At 38.5% G+C, this 22,494-nt stretch overlaps 1 protein-coding gene across 1 annotated transcript in view; it reads left to right on the forward strand.

The window, feature by feature from the left end:
- Nucleotides 1-813: 813 nt before the first annotated feature.
- The window catches only part of SUSD5 (sushi domain containing 5), a 43,402-nt gene continuing 21,721 nt past the window's right edge, over nucleotides 814-22,494 (forward strand). Inside the window, exons 1-3 of the mRNA XM_009968434.3 lie at nucleotides 814-1,056; nucleotides 9,307-9,484; nucleotides 22,318-22,436. Coding sequence (XP_009966736.2) covers nucleotides 963-1,056; nucleotides 9,307-9,484; nucleotides 22,318-22,436 — 391 coding nt within the window. The 5' untranslated portion in view covers nucleotides 814-962. The remainder of the gene's footprint in view (nucleotides 1,057-9,306; nucleotides 9,485-22,317; nucleotides 22,437-22,494) is intronic.

Below are 22,494 nucleotides of genomic sequence, written 5' to 3' on the forward strand. Positions count from 1 at the left end.
TCTTCTGAGTCGTGTTGGGACAAATATAGGACAAATGAGAATAAGGGACAGATGTCAGTGCTGTAAGTGCTAGTGGGAGCTGGAAACCCCCTTCATCAGCTGCTTTTGGAGCGTTCAAACCTGACCAGCACCATTCATCTGGGCCAGAAGTGCTGACAGAGACCAGCTGACAGACTCCCACTTCAACCTTTAGTTCCCCATGCCCGTCCCAACGCTGGGATCTGAAATAGCAGGAGTAACCCATCCCAATCGCAGTCTTCAGGGAGGCTCGGCCGCCAGGGTCCCATGCCCTTTGTCACCTTTCCTCAGCCCTTACCTGAAAACCGTCCCTCTCGCTGCCGCAGCCCCAGACCTGCAGCCCCCGGCAGCGTGCCGCTGGCTGATTTCGTGTTGCAGAGAGAAAACACTCCCCACCTCTGATCCCATCCCTCCGGAGATGCACAGCTAACCCCGCAAACTCACCGCGTACCAGCGCCAGCTATCTAGCTGCCCTTCTCCTCTCAGCCGGGGGATTTCTTCTGCTCGTCGCTTGTGCTTTCCTGCTCCCCACCCCCCCACACACTTTTCTCTCCCTCCTGGCTTTTACGTTTCTTCCACCGTGATCCATTAGGTATTTACTGACAGGGTAATGTGACTTTTCACACTGGCTCTCTGCATGCTCTGCCCTGCAGACGGGGCTGGATAAAGCCTCTCCCCAACCCCAGCTGGCTGGACATCTCCCCCCCCCCCCCCACCTTCCCCTCCCCTTCACACTAACCAAGCCAAGGATTCCTCTCTCCCTCCCTCCCCCTTTCTTTTTCCACCCCTCCCGCTTTCAGTGTAAACCCAAGACGCAGGATCCTGCCGAGGGAAAGCGCTCCTTGAAATCATCACCGCAGACCCCGCTGCGAAAGTGCAGAGGAGGAGAGAGAAAAAGCCTCGGCAGCCAACCTCCTGCGGCTGAGGGCTTTGCAAGCAGGGCAATGGCTTCAGGCTCTCAGAGATTCTCTCTCACCTTTCTCCAGGGCGTGGGATCTGTCTTCTTCATCCTTCAGATCATCTCTGTACAGGCTGATGGTGAGTCCCCCCATTCAGTTTGGGCTGGGTTACTATGGCTGGAATGAGAGCTGTATGTTGAAATGCGTTATTGCAAAAAAAACCAAACCAAACCAAAACAACAACAACAACAACAAAAAAAAAACAAACCACCTTTTTTTTTTCTTTTCTTTTTCAATAAGAAACTTAAATACACGCCCCAATTTTGGTTAGGAAAGATCTGATTCAGAGGTTTTTGAGACTCTACAAATATCCTGGGGTTAAGCAGAAAAAGGAAATAAAATCCCAGAAGGCTAAGATTGTTTTGTTACATCAAAGCGACAGGATAGTGAACTTTTCCAGAGGAAATAAGAATAATAAAACAAAGCCAGAACATGAATAAGAAGACTCAGCTATATTCTAGGAGAGCTCTCCTTATAATTAAAAGTATCTTTTCTCCAAAGAGGTCCCCATCTGCCCACTTCAGGTGCCCCCCAGTGTTGATTTATATGGGCAGGTACTTGGGGAAGGGAAGACAAGAAGTCAAAGGCTTTTATAGCCTTTTCTGTTCAGTACCCCACACGCTGAAGATAACTGCTCAACTTTCTGCACGTGAGTTTCATCTGCACTTCACTGCTGAGGGATGTGATCAGGACATGAATTTGCCTGAAGCACCAGCTACCAGTTACTCTGAAATGGGACTTTTTACTCACTGATGATAATCCTGTATAGCTGCATCCCTTGAAAGTTTCCAGTAGCCTATTGCCCTTGTAATGATTAAGCCTGTAGTGATGACCAACTTGCCTAAGCAAAAACACGATTTATTTTTGAAACAACTGTGTCTTTTCCTGGGAGAGCAGTGCTGAATGGCCACATTTTTTCACTTTCACAGCTGTGATAGATTTGTGCCTGATCTCAGGATTTTTTTATTTCGATACACTAATCCTTTACCGTTGATGTTTGCTGCATTATTCCAGAGAACAGATCTTAAACGTTATAGGGCAATAAAAACCTCTTCTTTTTGTTCTCCTCTCTTTTTGCTCTTTAATCTAAATTTATTTCAGCTTGATGACAAAGTATAACAAAGGAAAGGGGGAAAATTAATCTTGCCTGTATGGTTTTACCACTTTGCATAAAATGCCATTTATACAACAGAACCCTGTCTAGTAAATTTGAAGAAAATTACTTTCCATTAAGAATGAAGGAAAAGAAATGTGTCAGACAACTACACTATGTTGCAGTAGGCAAAATTGTGATTCTGATTTTAGGAAATACTCCTTCCCTAGAAAAATCCTTCTGAAATTAGGAAAAAATGCATACCCATGAAAGAGAGTTCTCCACAGAACTTAAGAAGACAGGACAGGAATAATTTATTTCCTCTGCTAAGAATGCTTCATCTGAAGAACTCCCTTATATTTACAAGAGCACCTCCCAATCTGTATTATTTCTATAGAATTAATGGCATCTTCTTGTTTCCTAAACAGACATCCTATAAAAGAGAAAGGGAAAAAAAGGTTGGAGATCATTTTAAGGCAGAGTTCGTGACAGATTTTAATTGTCATTCAACAGTTTGTAAAATTTACTTCACACATGGTAAAGCAATTATAAGAATTAAAGGGTAGAATATCTTAAGTACATTACAGTTGTAGACCATCATTATAATACTGTAGCTTCCATTTTTATTTAATTTCTAAGTATCATTGTGAAAAATGTGCAAGTCCTCTATTAACATGCTCTTCAGTGTGTTCTCCTAATATTAATATTCAAGCAAACAACTGTAACACTGTCCTATATACTGGTTTGTTGTACATTGATACCAAAGAAAACACGTGAACTTTAAAATTTACCACTACATGTAGGCTTCTTTTTAAGAAGATCTGAGAGTATAAACCAGGATTAGTACTTTCTTTTATAACATATTCTGGCCTGATCCAGGCAGGAAATCACCTTCTCATTTGTTTAAGTTGTAGGTGAAAATACAATTGTGCTACCCTCTAACACATGCAGATGTTACTTTAATGCCAGTGGACTGTTCTGGGTGACACATATGTATTTGTATTTTAGATACATATTTGTTATTTTTAATGAAAAGTAACTGACTGTCTTGCAAACCACTGAATGGGTTTTGAATTCACCTTGTAAAAACCCTGTGAAATTCAGACTGGCCCCTATTAGAGGCAAATGTCCGAAACCGGTTACAGTATATTTCCCTGAGGAAGACTTTTGCTTTATTATCTCGCACACAAATAATGACAGAGAGCAGGCAATAAAACTAGAGACAACGAGGTCTGGTGAAAGTGTAAAACCCCAAAGCTTAATTGATCTCTTTTGACTAGTATTTACCACAGCACAGATTGCTGTAGTGCAGTTAGACTCCAGAAAGACCAAGGTAAATGCTGAAATGAAAGCTTTGTTTCGCTTTGCAGTTCTTTTACATTTGAAATGTGCTTGCTCATAGCTGTTAAGGTCGGGGTCAGACATACAGAAAGCTTCTCAAGGGCTTGTTCCTGCCCTGACGTACCATGGTGTGCCACTACTGTTAGTGCAGTTACTGGTGAATAATATATGTTATCGTGACAGATCTCAATTATACCAGTGCGAGTATGGACTTTTAAAAATTTCCTTGGATTTGCACTGCAATAGGAGAACAAGGATGTGACTTCCTGCATCCTGCCCAGAAAGCGCCTCTGCTTTTTTTGACTCCCTCTTCTGTTTTTTCACAGTTGCTAAAATATTCATACGTATGAACCATGGTTTTCTGTAGAGTACTTGCTCTGAGACAGAGCATGTCAGGAAAGAATGATGGCGATTAACCTGCCTTACTAAGACACTCCTGAATTGAAAAAACTGCTCTGATTGCAAAACTTTACTAATTGTCCCAGAGTGGAAGTGGAGTTGGTCTGTTGGCTAAATTCGGGTTACATGGAAGACCTGTTGGTCAAGCAGTCATCTGGTAGTGCCCATGCACAGTGACTGCAGAGGTTGCCAGTGGAAGGATCCTGAATCCAAAAAACTAGGCACAATTAGGTGAGGATCTGAGATACATACCTCTGACCTAGAATCAGATGTGTCCAATGTCAAAGGCAGAAAAAAAAAAAAAAAACAAACAAAAAAACTACTATACTTTTTCCTTTGGTTTGCTTTGCACCTTTTTTGTAAAGAAAAGGCAGAGTATGCTTTTTCTTATTTGCTCTCTCTAGACACTTGCATTTGAGTAGCAGGTGTCTAAGTATTTCAAACTCCCACTTGCAAAACAGCATGTATTCTTGTGTGTTGCAAAAATAAATGCATAAACTCTTACAACTATTTGATCCTAAAGCATGTAGTAAAATTAAAATTTAAGCTCAAACTAGATTTAGCTGAGGAGAAACTCAAAGGTGAGCCCCCAATTTTGCTGTTTTTCTGATGATGTAATATTTTAAGCAATTTGAATTAAATAAGACATCATTCACTTTAGTTTCTCGCAGAAATAAACTCTACATTCATGAACACTAAACAGAACTGGTAATTACCCAAATCTCTTGTCTGTAATTGTACAGTTTTACTGAATCATCCACCCTTACTATTACAATCAAGACCATTGTTACATACAGCCGTAGAAATGGAAATTAAATTGCTCTTGAAGTACAGAAGTGACCTTCCCTTCCTCTGCTCTCTTCTACCTCAATTTGAAGTTTTTAGTGTTTCAGTAGAAATAAATTAGACTCCTCATTTACATATCTTTCACCACATTTATTTTGTTGAAACTGATTAGGTTTTATCCTTTGAACCAGTATCATGTCATGAGATCAGCACACTGGGCATGCCTTTTAAAGTGCTTGCATTTTATATTATTTGCAAGAGACATTTTTATTGCAAAGTATATATTATTATGCAGTTTTATGTTTCTTCTTCAAGCATGATGCAAATCCTACTGAAGACATGGAGGACTTTGAACTCCTTTCAGTGGGCTTTGAACTGTACCTGTACACCTCAGAAGAGCTTCTTGCTGTATATGTTACTGTATGTTACTGTATTAGAATAAATTAGCCAAATTCTGTCTTCCTGCTAATGAATAAAATTCTGCTAATTCCAATGAGATTCCTAAAAATATGAAGAAACAGGTTTTGGACTGGTTTTATTCTTGGTGAGTCCCTTTTTTGGGCTTCCATATATCTGATTGTAGACAGCTCTTCAGTCTCAAAAGCATAATATGATCCAGTTTTTAGAAGCTGAGTTTAGAAAAATTTGAAACTGGAAATAAGGTGGAGTGAGAATAATGAACCATTGGAACAGTTTACTATAAAGTGTGCTGTAAAGTCTCCATTACTTGGAGTCACTGAATCATGACTGGATGCCTTTTGAAAAGACATGGTCTAGTTGAACCATGAATTTTTGAACTCAGTGGTGGAATTACTGGGGGAATTCTACAGTCTAGTTATGTAGGATTAAACAAAGTGATAAAAATGAATCCTAGACACCCTGAGATCTATGCTCCTATGGGTAAGTTTTCAATCAGAATATACTGGGGTACTCTGAAGTAAAAACTATATTCAGCTTTTGCTTGTTTACAAAGTTTTGGTGCCAAGCAGTAATAAAAATGGTTCTTTTATCAATATATCTAAATATAATCAATATTCTGTATTAATAGTGTTCAGATGATGGTAGAGGCTAGCAATACAATACAGGCTAATTATTAAAGAACGACTCTGGGTTCAAGTGTGAATTTTTCTTCAAAACTATGAAACCAGCTGTTAATTAACAGTTGGAAGAATTATGTCATATCATTTATGTCTTACCATTGAAGTTAAAACTTTCTCACTGGTTTCGAAGGGGAACCTGCTAAACTCAAGATGTGCATTAAACCTCCGGAGAAAGACTACTTTGTATGGATTTTTAGCTTGATCTTGAGACCAGAGGGACTGGCTTTGTTTAAAAAGGCTTCAGAAAAGTACGTAGAGTTTTGGGAACAAATTTCCACACCACCTCTCCCATCATCATATTATGGGAAACAAATGTTATGGGGCAGAAATAAAGGGAGAGAGTTGAGAGGGATTTCAGACACAGTGGCTGTTCAAAGGTACCACAACCAAAGTCATACTACATTCTTCACACGAATAAGCACAAAGGCATGATCCTTTACCCTGTGCCTAATGGAAATACAGAGCAGTCTCATATTTAGAATTGCACATTAAAAACAAAATGACAATACATCTCTTGATACTATCTCAGAGAGAAAACTGATTTCAGCTACTCTGCACTGTCATAACATGCTAGAGAGAAAGGAACTTTTCACAACCCCAGTACCAATGACTGTGATATCATCAAGTAGGTGAGACAAACCTTTTTAAAAAAAACTTTTAATTGCAACTGGCAGTGATAAAAATTTTGCAAATATTTAACCAGGACCCTTAGATCCCCAGCTTGAAAATCGTATCACTTTTCTGATAAAAAGAAAAATTCAATACATTAATATCTCAAGCATGCCACTGCAAGGTGCAAAATTCAACCTCAGTGTTGTAATCTTATTTATTTAAGGGGATTTCCTGTTTTGATGTGGTTTTGCATTTTTCATATTACTGTGATAGCATGTCTCCTGTATTTTTTTCCTGTAAATGCCCCTCAGTAATGTGACACAACTCAGGATACTGGGGATCCAGCTATTCCATTGGTCAAGCGTCTGATAAGTGAATCTTGCTTGCTATTATATTTTCTAAGTAAGAAATTAGGAAAAAACGGAAGTCACATCTTAAAAACTGGGCAGATAGCCATAGAGCTTCTAAAGCTTTGGAGAAGATTCCTGGGTCAGCCTGGTAAGCAGGTCAGCCTTCTTTATCCACTTCTGGCTAACCTGAATTTCCTATAAAACTGTTCACTGTAATTTTCCCAACCAGTAAATCCTTCCTAGTTTACACTGAAACCTATTTGTCTACATAATTTGGACATTCCAGATAGCTTTTTGAATGACAAGGCTCTGTTTTGAATCAGCATCTTCATAGTTTCTAATAAAAAGTTAATTTATCACAAGTACTAGCAAACAGTAGTTAAGGAAAGCTGTCTAAACCTCAGTCTTGGCTAGCTAAACACCTCTAAAAATGTAATTGTTACTTACTGGTAAAAAGACTAAATGAACTTAATTTCTTCTAATTATATCTAGATGGAACTTGATCCTTCATGATTTTCCTTTCTCTAAGTCTTCTAACTGAAATACTAACAGCTGGAAAATAAGGATTACTGCAATATCAAACCAAAGTTTATGATTTCAGTCAGATGCTACACAAACTTGCCCTATATGTCTTTGATGATGCATCTCAATCCTGACAGTCAATGGTGAAATGTAGAATGTAGACAAGTTTTTATTTCAGACAAAGCCTCAGTAAAGTATTACACTTAATCCCTGTTTACCTTCATGCACAAAGTTGTTTTACAGATTAAGAATGGCTGTTTAAAACCACCATCTTCCTGCTTAAATTATTTCTCTCCCTATGCCATGCATACTTCCCTGTCTATTCATGGCTTTAGTAACATTGGCCTACATTAGTCTCATGTGCATTATTTGCGACATTTTGCGAAGAATCCTGATGTTCTGGTACTTAGGAGTGTAGAGGCTTGCTTTTTTCACTGGTCTGTGTAAACTCCTGTTCTAATTGCAGTTCTAATCATGGTACTGATTATAGTTGAGAATAAAGAGACAATGTAGACCAGTGGTTAGGACACTGATCTGTGCTTCTGGGTTGCATTTTTTGGTCAACTACCATTAGCTGCCTGAGAAAATCACTCTGGGTACTCTGAATTCAGATTAAATTCCTTTTCATTGCTGCTTGTCCTGCTTATTTAAACCACTGTCTGCCCAAATCAGGACAACTTCTTACTGTCCACATGTAGAATTCCCACCAAAGTAAGAATCTTCATCAGGACCCATCTGCACTTGCCAGTTAATGTGAACACAAATGATGTATTTACTTGAAAGAAACGTTGCATTTTTTGCTCTACTGGCTGAGATTCTTCCAGTGGTTTAAACTGTGCACAGGTGAGGACAGAAAGATGTCAGGTACAGACCTTCCCTGTATCAGTTCCCTATATTGAGGATTAGATTCAGATTTATCAGTTTGATGAAATGATATGTGGTGGGGGTGGCCCTTGGTGGATGATCGGGCTGAATCAGTCTGAAAGATTTCTGACATTGGTCAATATGTCCTATGAGTGTGAATCTAGATACACTGGGAACACTCAGTATGTGCTAGAAGCTATGCATTCATATAATCACTACCACTAATCTACTTTTGAAATAAGACATAATAAGTGTTTCCAGGCATTTAATGAATGAACAGTGCTTAACTTAAAAGTTGTCTTCCTGCACCTGCAGGCAACCTCAATCTGTACCTTTGAAATTTGGAAGGTATTCTGAAGGATGTTATTTTCAGAAAGAAAATACTTACAGCAATTTAAATGTCAGCACTGTGAACTGTCTCATTGTTTATTTCTTTTTCTGGAGACATCCAGCTAATGTGTTTATTCCATAACCCAGTAACTTCTCAAGCTTCACTGCCAAAACCCCAACTGCCCTGTTCCCAGTTGCCAAAACCTCTAACTTTCACCCTTATAGCTTTCACAGTGTTAAATAAATTAAAATAAAATAAACTGAACTAAAAATAAAAATAACACAAGAAATTGTTATGCTAAATTTGTTCTCATGCTCATTCAAAAAAGCCTTCCATTAAGAAAAAAATTTTGTCTGTCTTTCCAGAAAGATATGAAAACAAAGTGGCTTTGCAACAGCATTTAGACAAAAATTGCCATAGAATTACATCATTTTGATTTTAGAGAATAAGTATAAATCTATTTCTGACATGTAAGACTGGGCTGTAATACTGGCTTTTAGATTTGTGCTTTATACATGTAGTTGTTATAAATGTAACCGTAAAATGCTTAGCAATGAATTCCAGTGTTATAGTCTACAGGAGATGTTCTGACTTTGACTATATATGTGCATATAAGAGAGTGTCAAGCTTTCTCTTCTCCAGATCTTAAGCACAGACCTATAGAGGCAAGACAAGCTTCTCATGTGGGATTGGAATAATTCGGGACTTAGCCATACTTGCTTTTCTGGTGATGAACAAAACTAAAAGAAAAGCTAAGACAAAGGTATTTACAGTGTTGATAAAATTACTCATTCCAAGAAGTAGGTTGGTCATTAAAATGAATTTAGTAAAAGCAAGGAGACTTTATTTGGTGACAATTTGCAATATTTTTGTTGAATATGCATTGAGTGCAAGACCATGACGAGTGACATGTCCTTTCTTGGTGCTGCAGGGAAAGTGTTTGCACTTGAGTCCAAGAACAACTCTCAGGGTCTGGATTTAGCTGAAGCTGAGAAAGCTTGTGTTGACCTGAGTGCTCGCTTAGCAACTGTGGAAGAACTGAAAAGGGCTGTTCTGGACTGTTCTTTTGCTGGCTGCACCTCGGGATGGCTTGCTGGTGGCTCCACCGGGTAAGGACAACACCATAACCCTTCCAGAGAAGAATGAATGACAGATGTTAAGCAAATTTGCCTCCTTGACTAAGAATATTACTGAAAACCACTGGCCACAATTCAAGCACCACGACATATAGCTAAATAGGCCACTCTCCCCACAAAATCAGTTTTGTGCAGTTAATATTGCAGGGACACAAGTATTTATCAGTCTCAAATCACATATTTCACAGACCTGAGACAATTTCCTCTTTTCTTCTGAATTATGTCATTATGGTTCCTTTTCACCTGGCCTGTAGTGGGGTGCTGAGCCCTAAAGGAGCTTGCAGGGAGAGGACAGAGAGCTGGAGTTAGTGTCAGTGCTCCCACTGACTCTGTTATTCTCTACTCCATAAGAAGCTCAGCAAACTGAGCTGCGCATGGAAACCACTCACCTATCTCAGGTATTTACACATATCTGAATAGACGTGTTCAGATAGGTATGACTTTAAATGTACCTAGATATGATAACACTCATGTGATAGAGAGTTTGTTGAGAAAGCTCACCAGGGAACTGAAACTGTCACTTGATGTGCTGAATTGTGTTATTCGGGGTAGCTCAGGTGACTTGACACAGCACTAGGCTGAGCTTTGCCTTGCATTATGGATAGTGTTGCAAGATGTACGGACTGGCCACAGCCTCTCCAGGAAGCATCGTTGCCTTTGTAGAGACTAGTTCAAAGCAGGAAACATGAATGTGTCCTGTGGTGGAAACTGCTTCCCTCTGTTGATCATGGTTTCAGAAGGCTAAGCAGTCAGCCTTCATAAGTACTCCAGAGGTACCAATGACTTTCAGGGAAATTTAAGATTTTGAGAATGTATGTCCCCATGGGCGCTAGCTGTATGCCAGAAGTAGCATGGCCCTGCCACCATGCCACTCTCCTGTGGCTGGTGAGGGTTTCCCAAACTTGAGCTAACACAAGAGTCATCCCAGTCTTGCACAGGTCCAGCTATGTGGCACTGCACGGGGCCAAGCACCTATAGCCCAGCTGCCCAGTCTCTTTCATAATGAAAGTCTTTACAGCATGCCTCAGGAACAGATAGACAGGCCTCATGTTTGACAAAGAGACCAAATCACAGAAAATTCAATTAAAAAACAAACAAACAAACAAACAAAATGGAGGAGCTGAGGTTTGGTATGAATGTCTTGTGTCACCAAAGCTGGGACCATACAGGAGTTGCCTAGATGGAGCATGAGTAGATCTGAAGCCCCTTCACTCTTGAATCTTTCCTTCAGCAGGCTTACCAGCCACAACCTTAGTGTAATACATATATTAATTCCCTTGAGGTGCTTTACAAAGTTCTCATGAGTTAGAGGGTAATATCTAACCTGCTGTCACTGTTTAATGGTGATAAAATTTTGTTTTATCAAGGTACTGTTTCCAAGTTCCCAAACTTCAGTTTATTATTGGGTTTTGTCACAGTTACCAGTTATCTAAGTAAGCATTGGTGTTTGTGTATTCTTAGTGATAAAGTTTTCAAATGACAGAAAATTGCTACTATTAATGAAAGGTGATATCTAAATAACTTCAAGCAAAAGCAAGTAGTTGCAGTGATCCTTTTTTTTCCAGGTGAAAAATTGTTTGAAAATGTATTTGTATGAACTTTTGGTCATTAAAAATATCCAGAAATCTCTCAGGGTACGGGACAATGATTTAAACCCTAATTTTTTTTTTCCTAAGCCAGTTGCTGAGGTGTCATACAGGCTGAAGAGCCAAGAAAACTATCCATCTCTAAAAAGTGCACAGCAAAGTTGTTGTACAGGTTCTTTTATACAACCTCTGTATTATGGAAGTAAGGAATGATGATGAGTAGAGGAAGAAACCATCCCTTTTTTATCTAATCAATACCACTAATTAGTCCTGAGAGATCCTCAGTTAATTACTGCAGAAATTGGAGCTACAACTGTTAATATACCAGTTACACACCTATCCCTGAATATCTTCAATATCAAAATTGGATACAGTGATGGTATCATACACATCCCATCATGATGATGTGAGAATGTACACATCAGCATACTGATGGGAAGGATAGGAAGAATTTTCATCTCTTCCAACTTTCCGTACTCCATTCCTTCAGTAAACCTGTCTTTAATATAGAAGTGTCTAAACTATTTATCAGAAAAGACATTGTGGGGGCACATCAGTTGCCTTTCCTGTGCAGCCACCACATCTGACCTTCACTGGAGAGCTTCACCAGAGAGAATAGTACTTCAGAGCTGGAATTTGATACTCTTCTCTGGGACTATTTCACCTGTGGCTAGGCAAGCACCAGAATGTATGTTACTTGGTTCTCTGACCTGGATATTTTTGACTCTGGGGAAAATCAGGAAAAGTATAAAGCCTAAAAAGGCTATACTGGTTTCATTGTTAGTTACTGCAGCTCTGGACAAGGAAATGAGCAGTGGAGTGCAAAGTATGCAAATGAGACAAAGTTATTCAGGTTGGACAAGCTCAAGTAGAATATAAAGATTTTCAGAGGGATTTAGATGAACGAGCAAAATGATGACAAATGGAGTTAAATGATAATACATGCAGGAGGAATAGCAATCTACTTGAAAATATCTTATAGGGTTCTGATTTGCCTCTGTCAGCCCAGGAAAGATATGAGGACATCGCTATGGACAGCACAAAAAAACCCTATGTCAAACTGCAGCCGTAATAAAAACAAGCAAACAAGCAAACAAAGAGTTTCTAGAGTGGTTATGGAATGGGATGGAGAGTATGAAAAATATATACATATATATGCACATATAGCTCAGTGTAACAGCCTCCTTTGGAATACTATACGTATTACTGTTACCACATCTTAAGAAAGGTACTAAATGAGGCTCAAAAAAGAGCTCAAGAATGATTAAAGGAATGGAAAAGCTATTAAGAAGGGACTCAAAATATTTTACTGAATTAGTTATTCAATTTGAAAAATATATCTACAGTTACCTATTCAATACTTTGGGCCTTTACTTGATAAATGGAAACATGACAACAAGGATAAAGGATAGCTGGTAAATAGAAAAGCCTCAATCCACACTCAGCTGATTTAAGATGGAGAGGGGAAAGCAGGCTTCACAGCATGTCCAGAAGGGTATGGAAGTAGGGAAAATGATTTCTAAATTTAAGGACTTTTTGCTAGGCACACCTTGTGCTATTTATCTTGATGGACCTACACATCCTTGAATGTGATAGCAAGGCCCAGGGAGAGAAGTGACCTCCTCATATTTGCCAGATCCAAAACTGTTCAGGACTTTATAGATTAGATCTAAAACCTTGGATTCCTTCCAGCAGATGACTGGCGTCCAGTGCAGATCACAGAGCTTTAGTCTAATATTCTCCCATATACTCTTGGACTGTGTACATCAGAAAGGAGATGAATAGGAGGGAAGATGACAAAAGAAGTTCCTAATTTCAAGAAGAATGCAGTTTGGTTTGTTTATTTGATGCCTGGAAATTATTCCAGTCTTTCCCCTGAGGAAAAATGGATTAGACGTTAGCAGCAGAAGTAAACACAAACAAATGATGTGAGTGAAGTCATTAGAGTGTTGCAGATTTTCTGACACGCTTCAGTCCTCCTTCACCCACATACACTTAAAACTGAACAGGAGCTCTAGCAGAGATGTAAGGACTTTTTCACCTCTAGATCAATTTTCCAGGTTTTGCGCAAGTCAGTGATTTGTTCATTTCTGATAGCTATTTTATGGTCTTAGTGAATAATTACAGTCCCGCTCATAGAAAATATATCCATCACTGCTGGCTGTTGTGTGTCCTTATAATTATTTTTACAGACAAAGCAGGGTCTGGAAACCCATGGGAGTTTCTCTGGTTACAACTGAGGCACATCACTGAGTCAGCATGAGCGTGTGCACTCCGCCTGCTCTCTGGGCTATACCTCATATGTGGGCAAAGAGGAGAATTCACTCTGAAAACTAGCCCAGTTTGGGTGACTGTCAGATTTCTGATGACTTGTATGTAAATATGGATCCATATGTAATTATGCAAAGATTTGGGGATTATAATGGGACACCCTCTGTTGGATCCAGTGAGGTTGTGTCCATCCAGCTCACTCCAATGTACTTCATACTAGCCCACTGCCATGAACGCTGCCTTCTCAGCTGTGTTGGTAGAGGTGTTTGTCTCTTGTCTCTTTTAAGTCAGAAGTGAACAGGGTGGGCAACCAGCTACTGGTTAGGGTGTTAAAAACCATTGTTCTGCAGAGAGTGATGCTGGTGGAAGAAGACACCAGTCTGCTGGTGGGGATGCTCACGTTGCGCTCTCTAACCCGCTTCCATCTGCACACTGGGCTAGCCCAAGCAATGGGTCTCGATAAATACAATTCCCTTCAACTGATGTAGGATGAAAATTGCTTAAACAAATAGATTCCTGCCAGCAACCTGCCAGGGTGGTTTTATGGTTTGTTCGGCCTGGGACAGAACCTCTTTCACAGGCATAAGGGGATGTTTCCGTCTTCTGCTTTCAGTTGTTCAGACGAACCCAGTTCAGGGGTAAGAGGATATTGGATAACTTCTTCCAGCAGCCCAGAAGTAAACCATATATGAGTCCATCAGTCCTGACATGTGTAACTTATAAAGCATTACACATTGTTACATTTCAGGAAATTAAATGTTGTTAGGCAGGTTTCATTTGTCAGATGAGCCATAATAGCTATTTATACTAAAAATGACACTCTTATGACTTATTTGCATGTCAGACAATTGAGTCAGTGAAACCAGCAAGCGACCTGCCAGAATATAAATGAAAAAAGGTGGCAGAGTTCTCTGAACTGCTATCTTTTGTATTCAGATGTCATACTAGAAAACCTTGTGTCAAGTCCTCCAGTGCTAGGCAGCACATCCTGTAGGGTCTTATGTTCATTTCTGGGGGTTTTGAAATTTGGAAAGTGAACATGACACAATTTTTTTTACAATCAGCCCTGTGCACAGAATATTAGAAAGCAGCTATTTATCTTAGAAATTGTAAACACCCTCAACAGCTTGTATTAAGATATTAATAGCAAATTTACTCATTTCCATGCTTTTTCTAGGACTGAAAAGCTGAAGCTGTTCTATTCCCTATCCTGTTCCATATTTGTCTACAAAAGAATGAAGCCCCATGTATCCCTTCTGTAAGGGCTTTGAACCTCTGCATAGGCTTTCTGTTCTATGATAGACCTCCTGCAGGGCTGTCAACCTGTTCTTTTGCATGAAATCGCCCTGAGCTTGTTCCTACCCAGTCCCTGGAGGATTTATTTTGGAGGGGATGACTGGAGTGAGCAAGCAGAGTCAGCTAGAATAAGCCTTACTGAGGGAGTCAGAAGACTGGAGTTCTTTTCTTGGCTGACCACACACCAGATGTTTGCTGCTAGGAATATTACTTCATCTCTATTTTTCCTTCCTTTTGTTAGCTCTTTGGGTTTTGTACTGACTCCTATTGAATGCTTCTACAGTTTCAAACACAACAGGGCCCTCACTGCAGATGACACCAGTGGGAAATGTAATAATAAGACTCAGAAATGACATTTCACAGGACTACCTACTTCTTTTTCTGCCTACTGCGTGGAACTTGCCCAGCACCTGGCAGTAGGGTAAAAACAGCACATTTCTTGGGAAAGAAAAAAGCAATATCCAAGGAATTAAATAAGGGTCAGTTGCTAACCCTTGCCAGTCCTCTCATCTGTGTGTGTAAACCCTTGGACTTATGGACCCTGTGAAATCTATCCAGGTGTACATGCTATAACAGGCCCACTTGCTTATTTGCAGAGAAGCAGTCCTAATGATATGTTAGTTTGGCAAACTCTCTGGTTTATTTCAAGGCTGTACTCTGCTGTCTGATGATAATGCATATGAATTTGCTCCCAGACATGTGTATGATGTAGGTCAATTAATTCCCTTCAAGAGAAAAATCCAGACGTAGCTGACAGGACATGGTCCAATTCAAAATGCTAAAATTGCTTATGAAACTGTCTGAGGAGGTCTTGCACTCTGAAATGCCTTCATGTCACAAACTCTAGTCCCACAGTTCACAGCTGGTGTCATGCTCTGCTAGTTGATGACTTTGTCTTCTAATTGTTCCTTGTCAATCATCTCAGAAAGTCCCATACAGAGAAAAAGCAAAGTAATTTTGTTTCAAGAATAGGGATTTCTACATGATGCTTAGTCAAGAGACTTGAATTTAATGTATGGACATGGCCAGTTTACTCCAAGGAATGATACCACCGAGCAACGTGTACATGAGCCACTTTGCATTAGCTTTGGGGGGGAGGTGAATCTTTTCTTGGCACAACCTGGGAAGACAGCATGGGCAAACTATGACAGCCACGGTTCTTGTAAAACAGACAGCCCAATAATTGAAGTAATTTTTAGGAAATGTACTTCTTCAGGAAAAGCACCATACAAAAGAAAACACATTTTTGATGTATTTTCTAGGTCAAGCACTCTAAACACCATCTGCTAAACTGTAGCATCACAGTCCTCAGAGTAGCCATTTACTTAGTTGGGACTCGCACTTTTAAATTGTATTTTTACTGGAAGATTTTTTTAACAAACTTTGAGAGCTTTAGCAAAACTTCAACTCTGGCACAAAAGGTAGGGGGTACACTAGTGAAATCAGTTAATGCCAGAAGGTTAGAACTTATTGTTAGGACCAAGGAAAATCACAACATTGAACAGGAAGGTAATCCTGACTTCAGAGATGGAGTAACAGAAGTGGGGTATGATGTAACAGTATTACATGAAGACTAATAGGCGTTTCTGCCTTAAGCTAGCAGTTCAGCTGGAAAAGACAGAGCAGGAGAAAGGTCTGGGTGTAGTAATAGAACACAGGGTGGCAGTGAGCCTGATGTAAAATAAAATAACTCACATAAAATTTGTGAAAAAAAGAAATGCAGTCCTCCTAAAAGACATCCATCAGCTCTTCCAGGAGAGAAAGGTCAGTACTGAAGGGCTTGAACGAGGCACTGGTCAGACACCACCTGCAATAGTGCAATGTAATTCTTGGCATCCCAGCCCAGAAGGGATGAGTTCAGGCTAGGATCAGTCCAAGAAAACAGGTCTTTTATCAGAAGTGATTAAAAGTGATCGGTTTGTTTAGCCTAGCAAAATGAAGACAGAAAGGGGATATGCTTACGCTTAGCAAATGCACAAGAGCAGCTCATACCAGAGTTTTAACTTGCCAGTTAGTTCTAATGAGGTTGGTGTTCTAATTTTCAAAAGAACTTCACACATTTTGCCCTTCTTTTAGAATCTCTGTAATGTTTTGTCATACCTGTTAGCCTTTTGTCTGACAGTTGAGCTTCTTTGTAAATTAATAACATTCAGCAAGTATTTTTGTGGGGTTTTTTTAAACCCTTTGGTAACTCATCACGTCTGTTATGAAAACCATGGGTTAAACTAGAGCCCATAAAATGAAACTGGGTAAAACCAACACTCAACATGTCTTTGAGCACCCAAGTCCAGGCCAGGAAGCAACACGATTCTTCTCTACAAGCACTAAGAATGCTCAAATTATATGTACATAGCAATATTATAGTAAAATGGCTATATAAAATCTCTCATACTAGGCTACAGTATGAAAATCTGCATGAATGGGCCATATTTATTTAGTGAACAGAGGCCTTACTATTTCAGTAGTCATATGTACAATTTTAAGCACAAAAGGCTGCATTTTGGTGTATATTTTTAAGAATCTAAAGGATATTGGTTCTGCCTTCGTAAGACCTCCTTTTGACATTTCCAGTGGCAGTATTGCTGTTGGAATGTCTTCATGTCACACTTAGCAGCTGCTTTCTTTGGGTCACATCCAGCCAAAATTAGCCTCTATAGTTCCCAGTCAATGGACTTTCCAAAGCCCACCTGTGCTCCCCTTCATGACTTTTCAGGGAAATTTTCTTCCCTTCGGTAATCGTGAACATGTCATTTATATTTTATTCCTCATCAAAGCCAGCTTTATAATTTGCTGTTTCCCAAACTACAGAAGGGAAAGACTAAGAATAAAAATCCTCTAGTTTCGCTTCCAGACTACTGATTTTTTTTCTCTCACATAGTTACTGAAACACAAGTGGTAGAGCTGACCCATGAAAAAAATTAGCACAGGATGTTAAAGATTTCTCTTGACTAAGAAAAGTGATGAAGTTTTTAACTTTCTAATTAGGGGAAGGTTTGTTATATTATGTTATAAACCAGACATTCACAGTGCCTCATACTACTATGAATAAATGTCATAAGACCATTCTGACTCAGTTCAGTGAATTTATTGACAAAGACTACAAAATGTAGCGACTACAAAACATCCCAGTCCCACCTACTGGTTTCTGTGCTGATGGATCACACTATGTCATAAAAACTCAGCTGTTAACTCCCTATGTTTTAACTTGGGTTTACTGAAAAATTTTCAAGTATTACAAAATTGCTATGTAATTATCTTAGAAAGTAGAAGTACCAGTGGATACTACTGTAAAGATAATTTATAATTTATATATATGTATTGTGTGTTTATTATATATATATCTATTATACATGCATACATAAAATACATAAAAATAGGTATCAATACTATGGCTCAAATATATCATTATGATGTATTTAATAATATATATTATATAATGGCATATTATGGCATATTGTGAAATAAATACTATTCATGCCAGCTTTTCTGCTCATTCCTTAAAAGAAGTGCAAAATACAGCAATTACTCATTGTTTACATAATTAATTAGAAAAAGATTAACCAGCACAAGAGTAAGTGGAAGGCTTCTAGGAAGTCTGGTTCATGCCTTATTTTGCTACATATTAAATTTTCTCCTTGCATGTGCACATGATAACTGTGATATCTGAGTCATGGCACAGGAAAACAACAATCAGGTTGGCTATCCTCTGATCGTTCTTTCGGGGTAGGTACAGAGGAAGGGCTGCTAATTGCTCTTAGTTGGATGAGTCATGGCGTACAGCAGGAATTAAGCTGAGATTCAACATAGGGCAGAGTCTCTGCAGTCTCTTGTTTTCCCACTTGAGAGAAGAATCATGGAGCAAGTTGTCTTTCTAGGCTGCTTAGCAGTGGACTGAGAAGATTCTCAGTAGTTTTTGGCTTGGCTTGTGAAGGAACCAAAGGAGACACCATCAGATACCCTCTCACTTTCCATCAAAGAGCAGGGGCTGTTGTCAACACCGCTAAACCCGCTCCTTTCCCAACTATAATTTTTCCTTACTGATAGTATATGGTACTTACACAGTCTATAGTGATAGTATGTGTGATTCATTTTTATGCTGTGAGTGTGAGTTCATGGCCATGTGAGTTTATGGCCATGTAAGAGTAATTTTCAGGGACACATGGATGTTTCAAGCAGATCCATATTAAATATAGAGGATTATTATAGATGATCTGCAGTTTGAACACAGTGTCTTTCTTCTGAGGATGTCTACTTTCATAAGAGGTCTCCACAGAAAGAAAAATACAATTACATCTATTTCTTAAATACAAGGTACAAAATCATGCATTACACTGCTCTAAGCATCAGATTACAATGTATGCTAAAATGAGTAATGAGCAAGTCTGTTTGAGTTCAATTACGTGAAAGTAGCAATAAATAGAATTAAAGTTCCCTGCATGAATACATTCTTCTAAACGGCTGGGTAGGTGGATGCATCTCTAAAAAAGTATAAAATTTGTGACATTCTCTCAACCATGATGCATGCCCCAGTGCAACAGTTCAAAATAGTAAAAAAATGAAGTGTGCAACTCATTTCCACAACCTCTCAGTGGGGTGCTGGAAAGAGTAGGAAAAATGTTTGATTTTTTTGTTTCTTATTTCAGCATGGTGATGCTGCTGCTAAAGAAATTTTAAAATATGTTGAATTCTGAATTGATAGCCATTTTTTGGTCCTCAAATGAAAAATGTAACAAAGAAGAAAGCATCAAAACCTAATTTTTAGAACTGAGACAAAAGTGTACCTATGTATTTAATCATAATTATAGATTAAAACCTAGCATTTTAGGATTTAGGGAAACATATACCCACCCTCAAGAACTCAGAAAAAAGAGACTATTATTGTATATTTTTAGTCATACCTGGAGTCCTACTGGCTGCAGAGAGACTATTTCTATGCCAAAGGTGTTGCGGGTCTGATCGTTAGCCCCACAACTGAGAAATGCTGAGCACTCTTGAAACTCCTTTCAACAGCACTAATAACAGTTTACTGAAGATGTTTAAAGCTTGCAGGATTGAGCTAGTGGTAGGAAACTACTGACTAAGAAGGAGGAATGGGAGAGATAAAATAGATTTTTTTTTTTTCTTCTATTTTTTGTATGTGTGTGTACAAGACATGGTTTCTTTCACCTCAGAATTCTATTAGAATGTTTGCGGTTTTAATCAGATCAATTTTAATATGACAAAAATCCAAATTAAGAAGATTAACCAGGGTCCAGTCTGTTGTAGGGAAAAAAGAAACAGAAAGGAAGAGCAATTTTTAAACTTCATGTAGGAAAAAAGTTTAGTGAGAAACACATTTTAAAAGTCCTAGCATCATTTAAAGCCTTTCTTTATGTATAATGTTAAAACTATATGCAAGATACACCTTTGTTAGTTTGGTCACATTGAATAGCAGCTAAGAAATGCTCTTAACGTTAACTAACCAATATATTCTATCAAATACAGACTTGTAATTCATTGTGCAATACATAAAAAAAAAAAGTAAGAAAATCTTGCTCTTCAAATACACAGTCTTATATGTGACAGGTATCCTGTTTTGGAGATGACCTGAATATACCAGGAATGTGTCACCCACAGATAACTTTTTAGCCTACTGAAGAAATGATAAAGAAATTACAGTGCTTTGGGTGGAAGCAAAATATATTAGTGAGAAATTGGAATTAGGAATAGGAAAATTCAAGATATGATTTTTAAAAGTGGCTTCCAAGTATCAGGAATTTTATTCTTTGAATGTGCATAGAAAGGAACGTGGCCTGATTTTCAGAGACCTGAATTTTATGATGGCAACAATCTTCAAAACTGTTTTTTTTATAAAAGAGAGTCTGAAGTCCTAAGTGCACAATTACAGACAAAAGGCACAAACTTTTAAAGACTTGTCAGTATCTGTCTACTCACTGTTGCAAGACATAACTGATCCAGGTACCTGATTTAGTAATTATTGGAAAGATTAGGGCTGGTAAATCACTTTTTGAAGGGAAGCATAACTGTTTCATTCACTTAGGCCTTGTAAGACCTGGTAGAACAATATGTGAATACATACAAAAATTTTCTAATTGATGGCCTGATTCTCCCAGTCATCTGAACTCACTTTGGCAAATCAAGTCACTTTTGTTTAGGTGCCTGATTACTGACTTAGAGGATTTGGACTTTAAATGCATTAAATCCTAAGGAAACTTGAATTTAAACTTTTATGGACAATATTGTCTTTCAAAGGACCCCCCAAAAAATCAAGAGGTGTTTTCCTTTCAAAAGAAACATATTTGGTTTGGAATCATAAAGGGACTATCTGTAGGGGATGACATCATGTTGTTTTGCAGAGCAGAAGTGTGGTAGGAACCATTTTGGTATGTATGCGTGACCACCACCATATGGCTTGTTTCATGTTGCTTTTGTTTGTTTACATTAAAAGAGCTTTAAAGTTGCATATTTAACTCCTCAGAATCTAACACATGCCAGAATGAAGATGGTCTCTACAATCCTAATTCAGCCCACTTGTGTAAATCAATGGTTTTAAAGTATTTAAGTGCATGGTCAAATACTAGGTTTCCACTGGATCTTTTCCACACTGAGTGAATGAACAGTTAGTCAACATTTATTTTATTCCCCAAATTGAGTGTGGGACTGACAGCAAAATTAGTTCAACCATTGCACAATACAAAATGATAAATACTCTCTGCTGGAAGGATTCCTCTGTGGAAAGCATTTTTTGCCGTGCTTTCACTAGAACAGCTGATCGTGCAGCACTTCTGCAAACCTGCTGTCTACAAAAAATAAACCTCACACCATTAATATCCAGCTGCAAAAATTTGAGCTGAATTAGCTTCCCCAGCCTTTGTAACCTTTGTCAGTGGTTACAGTAAAACCAGTGTTTTCTACAACAAACTCTCTTCTATTTGTTAGTTTTAAGCAGCCAGTGTAGCTGAGAGAAGAGACAATTAGTGATCTCTTCCTTCATGCTCAGCATCTACAGAGTTGTAAAACCAAATACAGATTTATTACCTTTGTCCAAGCCTATGAAGGGCAACGGGATGGGTTAGGTACTGCTGAGTACCAAACCAGAAAAAATGACGTTTACACAAAGGTGTGGAATTACTGTTAAAAAAATGACAGCAGTTTTTCTTCCAAGAACTCAAGATTAATTTCCCGAGCTTACCTGTGTTACCTTTTGAGCAGTTAAATATGCAACCTTAATGGTCTTTTGATGTAAAATGCTAACGATTTATAATCTTTCAGATAAAATCTTGAATTTTCTATTAATTTTTATCAAGGTGCCATTGGTGGGAATCTGCATTGCTGATGAGAGCAGAACGTGGCCTTAAATACTCTGGGACTTGGTCTGGTGTTTAGAAGTATTACAGAATATAATAAAATAAACATTCTTTATTGCTTCCTATGCCTTGAACTTATCTACAGAAAACATTTTTTTTAATTACTTCTAATTCTCCATTGACTTTTTTCATACATCTTCCCACACTAATGCCTTATGTGCCAACTCTAGACAGTTAAGATAAGGCTAAGGCCTGACTACTGTGATAAAAGATCTCCAGAGTTCACCTGCATGTACAAGTCCACAAGATTTCTGATTATTTTTTTTCTTCTTCTTCTTTATTTTAGGACAATTATATGCAGAAAGACGGGCAGCAAACAGCAGAGCGTGAAAGCCATTGATGTTAAAATTGAAACCGATCCCTTTGTGAATGACCAATATGATGCTTTTTGTGTAAAGGATGAAGGTCAGCACTAATACACTATTGAAATAATTTACAGTCATCGCTGTCTTGCAACATTAAA

This window comes from Tyto alba, unplaced genomic scaffold, assembly GCF_018691265.1.
Source record: "Tyto alba isolate M040663 unplaced genomic scaffold, T.alba_DEE_v4.0 Super-Scaffold_46, whole genome shotgun sequence".
NCBI lineage: Eukaryota > Metazoa > Chordata > Aves > Strigiformes > Tytonidae > Tyto > Tyto alba.